Genomic DNA, 14,783 nt, shown 5'->3' with positions numbered 1-14,783 from the left:
GACATGTTGTGGTCCATGTATTCACACATGTATTACGGTTTCTAGTTAATACAATTATAGCGTGAACAATAGACAATTATCATGAACAAGGAAATACAATAATAACCATTTTATTATTGCCTCTAGGGCATATTTCCAGCAGCCATATCCTTCATGGGAAAGATATCTTCAAAGAAAGTCGCATCATTCAACTCCATGATCATACCGACATGCATGTCAGGTACCTCAGATTTTACAACCAAGAATCTATAACCAATGCTATGAAAAGCATATCCCAGGAAAACGCAATCCACAGTCTTTGGTCCAAGCTTCCGCTCCTTTGGAATTGGAACATTGATTTCGCCAAACAACCCCATGTTCACAGATAAGAGAGTTTTAACCTTTTCTTCTCCCATTCCTCGAATGGAGTTATCTCTTTGTTCTTTGTGGGGACTCGATTTAGGACATGACATGCTGTCAATATCGCCTCCCCCCACCATGCCTTGGAGAGAGCCGATGTGTCTAACATGGCGTTAACCAAATCAGTTAGAGTATGGTTCTTTCTTTCGGCCACCCCATTTGACTGAGGTGAGTAGGGAGGCGTCCTCTCATGGATTATACCATGTTCCGCACAAAAATCATCAAATTCATTGGAAAAATACTCTCCACCACGATCGGACCTACGCCTCTTGATTTTCCGATCAAGTTGGTTTTCCACTTCAGCTTTATAGATCTTGAAAAAGTTCAAAGCCTCATCCTTAGATTTCAGAAGATACACACGGCAGTATCTAGTGGAGTCGTCAATTAATGTCATGAAATATTTCTTTCCACCTTTTGTCAAAACACCATTCATTTCACATAGATCTGGATGTATAAGTTATAGTGGCGCAAGATTTCTCTTCTCCGCAGTCACGTGAGACTTACGAGGTTGCTTAGCTTGCACACACACTTGACACTTAGATCCCTTAACAGTGATGAAACTAGGGATTAAGTTTAACTTCGCTAGTCGCAACATGCAACCAAAGTTAACATGACAGAGACGTGAATGCCACACATTTGATTCACTATTGTCGCAAATATGATTAACAACTTTATTTCAAACGTCTGATAGAGATAAACGAAACAGGCCTCCTGACTCATAGCCTTTACCGACAAAGGTTCCATACTTGGATATTACAAATTTATTTGACTCAAAGACAAGCTTGTAGCCATCTCTACACAGAAGAGATCCGCTAACAAGATTTTTATTGATGGAGGGGACATAATGCACGTTCTTCAGCCGCGCGATCTTCCCCGAAGTAAACTTCAGATCGACCGTGCCAACACCACGAACAGAAGCACTTGAACCGTTTCCCATTAGCACGGTTGAAGTCCCCGCGGTCTGATAAGACGAAAATATGGAAATATCACCGCATACATGCACATTAGCACCCGTGTCAATCAACCAATCAGGAGAATGACATACTGAAAGAATAGTGGGAAATATACCATACCCAACATCCTTCATGTCAATGTCTCCGATGACAACATTAGCCGTCTTGCCGCCTTTCCCAGGATGACGCTTGTCATAGCGATTAGGACAACTAGGAGCCCAATGATTAGGATCTCCACACACATGACAAGCACCTTTCTTCTTGTCACTCTTCTTCTTGAAGTTCGTGCGTTGTACAGTCGTGTTCTTCCCATTAAACTTTGCTTTACCATCAAGCTTGCCCTTGTTCTTGAACTTGTGGGACTGGAAGTTTTTCTTCTGTACCAGATTGGCACTAGATCCTCCCTCAATACCTTGAGCACGTGTGTCCTTTGCTCTCGCCTTTTCTTCCACATCAAGAGTACCAATGAGATCCGGGACGGAAAACTCCTGTCTCTTATGCTTCAGTAAGGTAGCAAAGTTCCTCGACGAAGGAGGAAGCTTAGTGATGATACCCCTGGCAACAAACTTGTCCGGTAGAATACAATTGAAGTGCTCAAGTTCTCTAGCAAATGACTGTATCTCATGAACCTGCTCAACCACGGAGCGCTCTTCAGTCATCCTGTAATCATAGAATTGCTCCATGATGTACAGTTCAGTGCCGGCATCCGAGACCCCAAACTTGGCCTCGAGTGCGTCCCACATATCTTTTCCATTGTCAATTGACACATAAGCATCAACTATGTTCTCACCAAGAACACTCAAGAGAGCAGCCTTGAACAAGGTATCCATTTTCTGAAAAGCTTGTGCATGTTGGGCATCTTGCTCTCCTTCAGGTTTGCCAAGAGTGGCGTCATAGCAACTCATGGTTTGAAACCATAAGACTGCTCTCACGCGCCACCTCTTATAGTGGATACCCTCAAACATAGGAGGTCTCATGGAAGCAGCAAAACCATTTGAGGTAAATTGCCTATAATAAGGTTTTTGGATTGTTGGAAATATGAGGAATTTACCGAATGATTTTATTAACAGAAATAGTAGATAAAACATGACTAGTATAGCAGTGATAAAACAAGTCATGCAATTTGACAAAGTGAAGGTAAATAACATCTGCATATATGAGCTAGAAAGGACCATCTCTCGAGCAGACAGTAGATCAAGATGCATATATGAGGTAGATCCTAACATGTGTAGGGTAAACACTAGAAGAAAGAACTGTGGCAGGACCTTTGACAGGAAAAACAAGAACACGTACTGGATAGCAGCCGGAGCAGAGGCACTGGACTTGGGGTCGGTGTCCTCCATGTCGTTGAGGAGGTTGTCGACGTAGGGGAAGTAGTCGTCAGAGTCCGGGGCGTCCGTGACGAAGAAGTCAGTAGTCGCGCAGAGTGCTCCCAAAAAACCTTATCACCCTTCTCCCGTACAGGACTCAAAAGGTGCGGTTTCGGAGGCCTACTGTCCTGACCTGCGGTGCACGCCGCAAGCCGGGATGGGGAAGAACGTAGCAGCAGCGCAGTGCTCAGGAACTTGTGGCGAGAGGAGGAAGAGATTCTGGTGCGTCTCTCTGAGAGGAGCGACCTCCCTTTTATAGGTGCAAGACAAGGAGGCGAGAGGCTGCGCCGGGAGCTGAAGGGAACGCGGGAGACGAAACGAACAGGCAGACATCGGCTCGGCTCATTCCCGCAACCCGCGGCGCATCGTGACGAGGCGTGGCGTGGCGAGGCGAGCAGCGGAGGAGGAGCACGCGTGGATGTCCCTCTTGTTCTCATGCTCATACAAGTGGGGAAAGAACCTCCCTTATAAGGAGGTCCAACTCCCACTCAACTAGCAATGTGGGACTAAACATTAGTAGTATCCCTTGCCTTGCACAAATGGGCTAAGTGGGCCTCTAGAATTTATTTAGGAATTTCTGAAATAATTATTGGGCTGTCCCAAAATAGACTAAATTCCAGCACCTGCCCCCAGCGAGATCCGCGGGTCACAACACCACGCAGGTTGCATTGCAGCTCCATCGTCGCAGACCAGAGATGGCATCCTCCATCCAGCTAGATGGCACCTGCGTGATGGCTGTTCGGGCATTTGCAAACCTCCCCCATCTTTGATTCTGGTTTGCGAAAGTTCAAATGTGCGGACTGCGGGCGTTTGATGCACGTCGTTGGATGACAACAAGTGTCTGGTCCAAACGTTTTGATGCAGAGCGTTAGAGATGCCTTTTACACGGTGAGAATCTTACATGTTTCTTAGTGAGTTTTATAACGAAAAATGTCAAACGGAAACCAAGCTCCATGGAGGCCTTAATTTGGGAAGTTCAAATTCAAACATTTGAATTTCATTTTTTTTGAAAAAATATACATATACATAGCGACATAATGTACATGTGTGCGAATTTTTGGGTCAAATTATGTTAAAAATAAGAGCTACAAAAAAAAAGAAATCTGGGACTTTTTATCATATGTGTTGTTCATCCTTAAAGTCCATGATTTTTCTTGTGCAGCTCGCAATTCAAGGTATTTCATCCTGAAATTTTGCACACATGCACATTACATCCTCATATACATGTGTGTGTGTTTTTAGAATTTTTTGGAAGTGAAATATTTTATTTTTTTGTTTTTTGAAATTAAAGTCTTCATGAAGCTTGCACACATGCACATTACATCCGGCAAGTGTTAGATGAGAAACAGTATGTTTGGCATTGTCGGAATCGCCCCAGCCGTCAATCGGCCATCCAACGGTCGCCAGGGGTACTTACCGCTTCGCGGGCTGCCGTTGTCTATGAGCCGTCGATCTTCAGATGGACGCGCCGCGTGCGAGTGGTTGTTCAAAAGTTACTGTACCTTGCTGAATCTGCCGTTTTCATGCTTTTGCACTTTCTGTAGCCTTCTTAAGCCGCTACGCTTGTGGAGAGAGGCAGATTATTGTAATTCCGGGTTGTGCCCTTGGAGCCGCCGTGTTCTGGCTGGCTAACCCTAGCTGAAACTCCTCCAGATCTGGAATGAAAATCCTCCAACTTCCCGTGCAAATCAGTGTTTTTCCTCTGTTTTTCTGAATTCTAGCGACAGTCCTTAGTTCGATCCTGTCAAGTGGTAATCAAAGCCAGGTTATTGCCCTCGGCGGTGGCAAATTGGGGCCAGATCCGATCTGGATGCGGGCTGAAGGCGGCGGTGAGCAGCAAGGAGGCGTACGACGGCGGTAGATCGATCGATAGCAAGGAGGTTTGCGGCGGAGGTTCTGAATAACACCTCTTCAGAGTAAAATCCCACCCAACCCACCCTTCTAGTGCTACTCTCTCGGCAGCGTACAGGTAGCGACAGTGGGAGATCTGGTCGGTGAGGTCTGGTTACTGGGACACCGGACGTAAAATCCCTCCTCTCCCACCTAGAAGCTGACGACGAGTGTTCTTGCGGGCTGATCATTTCTGTTAGTCAACATGTCAAAACCTGAAGACACTATCGATACTGGCGCTCTGGAATTGGAATCCTTGTAATTGGACATCAAGACATTGCGTCAAGACAGGGAAGAGGACAAGAAAGAATTCTATGAATTCACTGCGTCAGTCAACAAGAATTTTGCCAGCATCCAGCGCAATTTTCACAAGATTCAAGCCAGTCTACGAAAGCTTACTGACAACACTTGCAGCGATGAGGATGAGGAACAGGAAGAACCTCCATCTGCACAAGCGAGTAACCATGCTACTCCCCAGACTTTGCCTCCAGGAAGACCCAAGCAACTGCCAAGCAACCATCTTGCAGCATACAAAGTAGCTGGATCGGCTGTGTTAGTGGATAAGGTGACTGGCAAAGAACTGAACTTGGATGGGACGCCAAAAGGGCCCTACAGGCACCCCAACCATGTTACCAACAAACAGGAAGTGCTCACACCACAAAACCAGCAGGAAAATATTGCTAGACAAATACTAACTGTGGAAGAAATACCTGAAGAAGCAGTTTTCAGAAGAGAAAATATTAGAAACAGATCTCACACACCTGATGTCAGAAGAAACATTCTCTCTGTAAAACCTGCAAAACTGAACATTGCTGAATTTGAGGGTAGTGATGCTGATTCTTGGATCCAAAATGTGGAACAGTACTTCTCCTCTGCTAGAACTCCTATTGAGCAAAGGACAGAAATTGTTGTTTCCTACCTGAAAGGAGAAGCCATGCAGTGGTGGAGAGGGACTGGCTTTCTGGTACATAATATGCCTTGGCATAGATTCTGCAAACACCTAACTAAACGATTTGCTACCACTTCAGTCTGTGAGAATGTGAAAGCTTTTCATCAACTGTCACAAACTGGGACTGTAACACAGTACATCACCTCCTTTGAGCAGCAAATGAACTTAATGAGAAGGGATAATCCTCCACTTCCATATGATTACTACATGCATAGTTTCATTTTTGGGTTACACCCCTACATTCAAAGCCATCTTGAGTGTTTGGAACCAACAACTCTACAGAAAGCAATGTGGTTTGCTAGAAGAATGGAAAAAATTGCTCCTCCTCCTCCCCCTTCCAGAGTTGTTACTCCCTTCTACAAGAAACAAACAGTGGTGGAGTCTGCAAAACCACACACTCCCAGCAACAATACTGCTGCCACTGTAATCCAACAAGAAAGAGAGAAAGGAATTTGCTACAAGTGCAGGGAACCTTGGTTTCCAGGACATAAACAGGTTTGCAAGATGTCATAGAAAGCCCAGATCCAAGCCTTGCAACAACAAACTGAAGGAAATCCTGAAGTGATTTATATTGTGGATGCTGAGGAAGAACATTCAGAAAATGAAGAGGAAGAGTCTGACAATGCTCAGTTGAAAATCTCCATGCATGCTGCTCATGGACAACCTGAGGATAAACCTACACACACTTTCTCTTTACTGGTCCAAATTGGCAGTACTACTGCTCTGGAACTAGTTGATAGTGGGAGCACTACCACTTTCTTGTCCCCAGAAATAGCTCTAAAAGTTGGTTGTGTGATCTCACCAGTAAAGCAGGTGAATGTCACTGTTGCAAATGGGGGGCAAACTTGCCAGTGATTTTGCATGTTTCAAAACAGAATAGTCCATCCAAGGACACAACTTTTCTTCAGATTTCAGAGTTCTTAAGCTGTGTGGTTATGATATGATCTTAGGGGCTGATTGGATGTATACACACAGTCCAGTCACCTTTGATCTACCTGAAAGGGAACTCATAATTAAGTTGATCTCTGGAGAAAGGATCACTTTCCATGATGAAACATTGCCCAACAGTCCTTGCACTCCCATACTTCAGGATATGGAACATATCCTTGAAGATATGTTGTCTGGAGCATTAATGTGGATGCAACCAGTACAACTGTTTGAAAACAAAGAGCAAGTGCATAAACCAGAGGTGGACAAACTGTTGGAAGTATTCCAAGACATTTTCCAAGAACCCACAACACTGCCCCCCAAGACGGACTGTGACCATGCAATTAACTTGGAACCTGGAGCCCCTGTAGTAAATCAAAGGAATTACAGAATGCCATACAATCACAAAAATGCCTTGGAGAACATAATAAAAGAACTGATTGCAAAAGGAATAATAAGACTGAGCAACAGTCCATACTCTTCACCTGCTATTTTAGTAAGGAAAAGAGATATGACTTGGAGACTGTGCATAGATTACAGAAAACTCAACCTGCACACTATCAAAAACAAATACCCAATTCCTATGATTGAGGATTTGCTTGATGAACTCCATGGAGCATGTATCTTCACAAAAATTGATTTGAGAAGTGGATATCATCAAATAAGAATGAAAGAGGAAGATATTGAGAAAACTGCTTTCAGCACTCATATAGGACTATTTGAATTCCTTGTTATGCCTTTTGGAGTGACAAATGGACCTCCATCCTTCCACCAGTTAATGCATTCTGTTCTTGGGCACTTACTAAGAAAGTGTGTCTTATTTTTCTTTGATGACATCCTCATTTTCAGCAAGTCATACAAGGAACACTTGGAACATTTGTAGCTAGTATTTGAAGCTTTGAGGAAGCACCAACTTTATGCAAAAAATTCTAAGTGCACCTTTGCTCAAGATAGAGTGGAATATTTGGGCTATGTTATTACTGTTGCAGGAGTTTCTACTGACCCAGCAAAGGTAGAAGCAATAGTTCAATGTCCCACTCCTGAAAATGTCACACATTTAAGGAGTTTTCTGGGACTGGCAGACTACTACAGAAGATTTATCAAAAATTATGGTATAACTTGCAAACCACTTTTTGAAGCATTAAAGAAGGATGGGTTTAAATGGGAGGAAGCTCAAGAAAATGCTTTCAGACAACTGAAACAACACATGACCTCTGCTCCTGTCTTAGCAATGCCTGATTTCTCAATTCCTTTTGTCCTGGAAGCTGATGCTTCAGGTTATGGCATTGGAGCTGTGTTGATGCAAAGGGGACAGCCCATTGCTTTCCTAAGCAAAGCTATTGGACCAAAAGCTGAAGGATGGTCAACTTATGACAAGGAAGCACTGGCAATCATTGAAGCAATCAAACAGTAGAAGCACTATTTTGCTGCATCTTCCATCATCATTAGAACTGATCAACAAAGTCTAAAACATATTCAAGAACAAAAGCTCACGGAAGGAATACAACACAAATTGCTCATCAAACTTCTGGGATATAAATTCAGAGTGGAGTACAAAAAAGGAAAAGAAAATAAAGTTGTTGATGCTCTTTCTAGAGTTAAATATGCTATATCTGCCCTACTGTCCAGTGCAGCCATTCCTGCTTGGATAACTGAGGTGGTAAAAAGCTATGAAGAAGATCCAAAATGCTCTGAATTAACTGCCCAACTGGCCATTGCCCCAACAGGACACCCACCTTATACACTTACAAGTGGAGTTCTCAGGTACAAAGGAAAAATCCTTGTTGGCACTCACACTGACCTCAGGAAATCACTCCTCACTTCTTTCCATGCTTCTGAACTGGGAGGGCACTCAGGAGAAAGAGCTACTTATCACAGGCTCAAAATTTTATTCACCTGGCCAGGAATGAGACAAGATGTGAAATCTTTTGTTCAGCAATGCCCTGTCTGCCAACTCAACAAAGCTTATCACAATCCATACCCAGGGTTGCTACAACCTTTGCCAGTGCCAGATTTTGCTTGGACACATATCAGCATGGATTTTGTGGAAGGGCTCCCTCTTTCTCACCACAAAAACCTCATCCTTGTAGTGGTGGACAGGTTTACCAAATATGCCCATTTCATAGCTATGAAACACCCCTTCTCTGTCCAGACAGTAGCTCAAGCTTTCACTGATCATGTTTTCAAGTTGCATGGACTGCCAACAGTGACTGTAACTGACAGAGATAAAATCTTCACAAGTAACTTGTGGCAAAGGTTATTCACTACAATGGGAGTAAAATTGCACCTCAGCACCTCCTACCACCATCAAACTGATGGGCAAACTGAAAGAGTAAACCAATGCTTGGATAACTACTTGAGGTGCATGGCTTTCTCTCAACCAACTAAGTGGTACAAGTGGCTATCCATGGCTGAGTGGTGGTATAACACCAGTTTCCACACCTCTCTGAAGATGACACCATTTCAAGCTCTTTATGCAAAACCTCCCCCACAAATAGCAGAACTTATGCTTCCTCCAGCAGAAGGTGAAGATCAACAAGCAGAAACGGACAGAGATTCCATTGCTGCTCAAATCAAGGACAATCTCCTCAGAGCTCAGGAAAGAATGAAGTTCTATGCTGATAAAAAGAGGTTTGATCGACAGCTTGAAGTGGGTGATATGGTATATGTGAAGCTGCAACCATATCGACATACCAGCCTGAGCATCCATAGGTTTCTCAAGCTACACTCCAAATACTACGGGCCCTTCAAAGTTCTGCAGAAAATTGGCCAAGTTGCTTATAGACTCCTGCTGCCAGACGATTGCCAACTACACCCCACCTTTCACATCAGTCAGTTGAAGAAGCATATAGGACCTGATGCAGTCCCAAACCCCAAGCTTCCACTATTAGATGATTAGGGCCATATGTTGATCAAACCTGAAACCCTGCTGGAAAGGAAACTGATTCCACGAGTCCAAGGTGATATCAGCATACCGGTGGTACAATGGTGGATCAAATGGGTCAACTTGCCGGTGGAGAACGCTACTTGGGAAGACGTAGCTTTCATTCAAAGGTTTTTCCCGATTTTCAGCCTTGAGGGCAAGTCTGATCTCGTCAGGGGGGAATTGTCAGACCCGCGGCAAGTGTTAGATGAGAAACAGTACGTTTGGCATTGTCGGAATCGCCCCAGCCGTCGATCGGCCATCCAACGGTCGCCAGGGGTACTTACCGCTTCGCGGGCTGCCGTTGTCTGTGAGCCGTCGATCTTCAGATGGACGCGCCGCGTGCGAGTGGTTGTTCAAAAGTTACTGTACCTTGCTGAACCTGTCGTTTTCGTGCTTTTGCACTTTCTGTAGCCTTCTTAAGCCGCTCCGCTTGTGGAGAGAGGCAGATTATTGTAATTCCGGGCTGTGCCCTTGGAGCCGCCGTGTTCCGGCTGGCTAACCCTAGCTGAAACTCCTCCAGATCTGGAATGAAAATCCTCCAACTTCCCGTGCAAATTAGTGTTTTTCCTCTGTTTTTCTGAATTCTAGCGATAGTCCTTAGTTCGATCCTGTCAGTGCGTTTGGCCTGAATATGTGTCGCCCATCTCCAGTCTAATAGGAGTAGATTTTATTTTTCCTTTTCACCGTATGGGTTGTTTCTGTTGTGGTACAGTGGTCTCGGTTTTGACGGCAGGTCTGCAGCGCATGAAGTCAAACGTCTCACAGTGCTGTGGCTTGTGACGTTTTTGCGCTTGGCGAATGGCGGACAGAGCGGACTGCGGCCTCCGGAGTCCGGAGAGGGAGACGTATAGGTGCGCCGCATCCATACATATCGTGGCTCTGTTCTGTTGAGCAGTTGAGCAAAAGCCTCGACTGGTCCGTGCGTCCATGCCACAAACCGGAGGGTACGTGCTCCTGCCACCTAGGAGGCGTCGTGCCTGTACTTTTGTAGCCAAAAGGAGAGAAAAACGAGACGATCTTTTGGTTGGTAGCCACGACGCAGACGGCGAGCTCAACTGAAAGAAAGAGCAACGACACGGGGCCGTGGCGGGTGCTCGCTGAGTCCCTGTCACGGAAGTGTTGTTTTTTGTGGAAACTGTCACGGGAGATTTCGACGTTTCTTCTACCTCCTTTTTATGTGCCCACATGACGAGATATTGCTTAGCAAGCTGCTACAGTTAATGAGTATTGTATGTTATCCTACTGCGATTCGATTAATCAGTATTTTCTTTATGTAATTATGCTGTCCTGCTTACGCTAATCAAGTGGCCCGGAGGGCGAGACCATGGCACACCGGCGTTTGTCAGCCGGTCCAAAGCGTACACACTCCGTTGAGCACAGAAAGACCGAGTCACCGGTGCCAACCCTGAACCCAGAACCCTAACCCCTAACCCTTTTTAAGGTCCCCATCGATAAAGGTGACAAGATGTCCTACGTGACAGCCCGCGTGTGGCAAACGGGAGCTGCTGTCGCAAATTCAAGAAAATTCATGAAATAAAAAAAAGAATTGAAAAAAATATTTTTTAATTCAGAAAATCTCAAACAATGTTCGCGATTTTTTTTACAAAATCAATAAATATTCATGAATTTCAAAAAGGTTTGTGAAATTTTAAAAGTGCGTGTAAATTTTAAAATTTTCCATAAATTTACAAAAATATTGATGAATTTAAAAAATAAGAAAGCAAAATGAAAAGAAAAAAGAAGAAAGCACCCGCCATGCCCAGTTTGTTGTTGTTTTCTCCTACCGTGGCTACCTAGTTTGTTATTTTTTTTTTGCTTGCTCCCTCAGTGTAAGTTTCGTTAGCTGTATTTTTCTTATGTTTGTTTATTGGTTGGACCAGTCCCGTTTTATTGGTATTTTTTCTCCCTTTTGTTCTGTTTTCTTCACCATTTTTTTCTTTCTTTCTAACTTCATTTTTCTTTGTTTCCTTATTGGATTTCTTCGTTTCTTTCTTGGTTTTCACTGTTTATATTTTTTGCAACAGGTTTTCTTTGTTTTTCTTCCTGTTTTCGTTGGTTTCTTTGTTTTTCTTTCTTTCTCTGCTGGTTTCCACTCAAGTGCATTGCTTTTTTTTGGTTTTATATATTTCTTCGGTTCTCCTTGTTTCTTTCTCGGTTTTCTTTCTTTCTTTTACTTTGTTTATTTGTAAATTTTCAGTGACTTTCTCTTTCTCTTGTTGACTAGAGCTGGATTTTTTTTAACACATCTCTACTTACTTCAGCACACAATATACATTCCTGGTATAAACATAATTTATTATTTAATACATGTTGAACATTTTTTAATACACAATGTACATTTTTCTTTACATATATGATTTTATGACTTTTTTTATACATGGTCAAATTTTTGAAAATACACATTGAACATTTGATGACACAAATATTTTTTCACTTTGCATAATTATTTTTAAAATTTCACAGACATTTTTTGTAAACACTTGAACATTTATTTAAAATTCACATACAGTTTTTAATGTCAATAAACATGTTTTTACCTATGCAGTCCTTTCTTTACATTGTATAAACATTTTCTGTGTCGATGTCGAACATTTTTCCAATACATGATTAACATTTTATCTAGATATATATTTTGATGTCAACTTCTTTTCATACACATTCCACGTTTCACGTATACACCTGGAATTTTTTATATACATGTTTAACATTATTTTTAAACTAATATTTGTTTATGTCTGCCATTTCCCATACATATTGTAAGTTTTTTTGTATACATCAGGAATATTTTTTATATACATTTTTAACATTTTTCATTTAAATGATAACATTCTTTCAAACATATTTTTTGACGTCTACTTTTATAAACATTGCATATTTTTTGTATACATCATGAACATTTTTCTATAAAGATTACTAAGGTTGTTGACATATGTGATTTATATTTTTTAAACTTAAATTTAAAATGATTTTTATAATAGATGTAATTAGAATATTTCAAAATATAAGAAAAATAAAGCAAAAAATGAAACTTAAAATGTAAACAAATGGATAAAAAAGGAGCACTAAAGGCCTATGATCCATGATGGACCGGCCCTTTTTGCGGCTGCTTGAAATGAGACGTACCTATTGTCTCGCGCTCTCTCCTCTAATCCCAACTCGACACGGCTGGACGGGTTAGTGTTCTTCTGATGCTGCAAATTGAATGCAGATTTGCAATGGCTAAAGAAAGGACGGAAGATATGTGAGGCTTACCAGCTCGGGGGCGTTCTTGAGGAGCTCAAGTGTGGCACACACGGTGATGGGAACCCTGACGGCCACCATCTTGATCCTCCAATAATCTAGAGAATAGGTAGCCAAGAGTTCATAACTCTGTCCAAACTTCAAAAATCATGAAGGGTTGCGCTTATTCGCTGCTCATACAAAAATACATGTAAGTCTCTATCCGTTGCCAAGTCTAATTACAATAAGGGAGGCATAATCGCACCCGTGATACTTATCGCAGCAGGCGATGCATATCAGTGGCGGGCGGCGAATAAGGGTGGCGACCCTTGAACCGAGCCGCTAATGGCCCAGCTCACTCTGGCGCTCAGTTACACAGGTTTGCGTTGCATTTTTTTCTCTTCGGTTTCCAGTTTATTTTTTCTAAAATAATCAACTGTTGGACCTTTTAAACTGATCTAAATAAAAATCATTTTTGAGAATACATATAAATGAATAAATAAAGTGTGTATTAGAAACAGATCGCTGAATATAAAATTATGTCATCATATACGAACAAATGTTACTTATGTATTTGAAAAATATTCATCGTATATTAGAAAATATGTTCATCATATATTAGAAAAAATACAAAAGGGTGAAAAAATTAAAAAAATGTAAAGGAGAACTGCACAGAAAAAGCACACGCGTTTTCTTCACTGAAAAAACCCAACATCCACTGTACGAACGGAAAAAAAAAATATGTCAGGGAAGAAACGACACCGAGTGTCTCCGTGACCGATCCACGCCAGTCGTCCACACCCCGCCGCGAACTAACGCTGCCAAGCCATGCACGAGGTCAGCGCCGCCGCCCATCCAAGTCGTCCCCCGCCGGATAGCCAAGAGCGAAGGAGAGGGACATTAGTTGCCGACCACCACAAGGGGCTTTGCCCTGGCGGTGGAGGAGAGAGGGGGCGGAGGTGAGGGAGGGGGCGGCGGCGCCATATGTCGTCCACGGGGGACGACATAGGGGGCAGCTTTTCTACGGGTCAGGTTATGACACAAAGGAAACTACTTCACGGCCGACCCTCCAGGTCGCCATAAAAGAAACAAGGGTCTGTCTAGCACATCAAAGTGACTCAATCGAACTAGAAAAAAAAATACTTACATGAATCTTAGCGCAAAATGAAGATAGGAACCATAATAATAACCGGGCGAATAAGGTTTGAAGTACATTATGTAAGCCGCTCAACAAATCAGAAATTTTCCTCCTAAGAAGATCTAGAAATTTTCCTCTTATCAATTCTGCCTAGTGCGTGGACGTCGGTCCAGCAACGAACTGCCGGCCGCCGTCCATGTGTTCGAAGAAATCGATCATGTCCCCGTCCTCCATCTCGAGGTCCGCCGGGGTCTTGTTGCCGCGCAACCGTACGCCCTCGAACAGGAAGACGCCGGTGCCGTACGTCACGTCGGGCACCTTGTGGTACCACGCGTCCAGGAGGACCTGGAGCTTGTCCGTCCTGCTCATGGTGTGCCGGAGCACCTTCTCCTGGCTCACCACCTTGATCGTCACCAGCAGGGGCTTCACCGCCGCCTTGGAGTCTCTCCCGCTTGGCGGCGACATGGCTTGGAGTTCTGTTGCGTGGAACGGATGCCACGAGGTAGCCTGGATTTATAAAAGTTAGCTTTGATTTGCTTCCTAATAACCGTTTCCAAATCTCAACTCCGATCAATGCGCCCAAGGGAAATCCCTTATTTCTGGGAAATAATCTGGTCTGTATCCAACAAATAAATGTATAGTAGGAAACCCATGAATTTCCCTGGCCAGCAGGGGCCTGCATGCAGCGATCCACTAGGCAAAGTGCATCTAGAGGCCCGGCAAATCTCAAATCAGACCCAAGTCCCAACTATGAACTGAGAAGAAAAGGTAAGAGGATCCATGTTAAAACTCCTCCATTTATAATCAGCTAGCGTACATGGATTTTGACAGAGATTTACACGGAATTTAGATGCTAACTTATCTGTTCCGATCCTTATTAGATTTGCTAGTAAAGGTCGGCCGGGCTATAGTAGACATCAGACATGCTTAACCGGGAATGCTAGGATGGCTGACCCAAGAAATTTGCACCGAAGATTGTTTGATTGCACCATAGGTAAAACGACTGATCTCC

The 14,783-nt window shown here is 43.2% G+C and overlaps 1 protein-coding gene across 1 annotated transcript; it reads right to left on the bottom strand.

Moving 5' to 3' along the window:
• Window positions 1-13,842: 13,842 nt before the first annotated feature.
• On the bottom strand, window positions 13,843-14,264 carry LOC119310357 (putative small ubiquitin-related modifier 7). The gene has a single exon (XM_037586135.1). It carries the CDS (start codon window positions 14,234-14,236, stop codon window positions 13,922-13,924), a length of 315 nt encoding a protein of 104 aa, XP_037442032.1. The 5' UTR covers window positions 14,237-14,264; the 3' UTR covers window positions 13,843-13,921.
• Window positions 14,265-14,783: the final 519 nt, after the last annotated feature.

This window comes from Triticum dicoccoides, chromosome 1B, assembly GCF_002162155.2.
Source record: "Triticum dicoccoides isolate Atlit2015 ecotype Zavitan chromosome 1B, WEW_v2.0, whole genome shotgun sequence".
Taxonomy (NCBI): Eukaryota; Viridiplantae; Streptophyta; class Magnoliopsida; order Poales; family Poaceae; genus Triticum; species Triticum dicoccoides.
This window is presented reverse-complemented; position numbering and strand designations above follow the sequence as displayed.

Excerpts from the sequence above, each read along its gene's own strand:
- LOC119310357 (XM_037586135.1), bottom strand. The coding sequence starts at position 14,236 with ATGTCGCCGCCAAGCGGGAGAGACTCCAAGGCGGCGGTGAAGCCCCTG.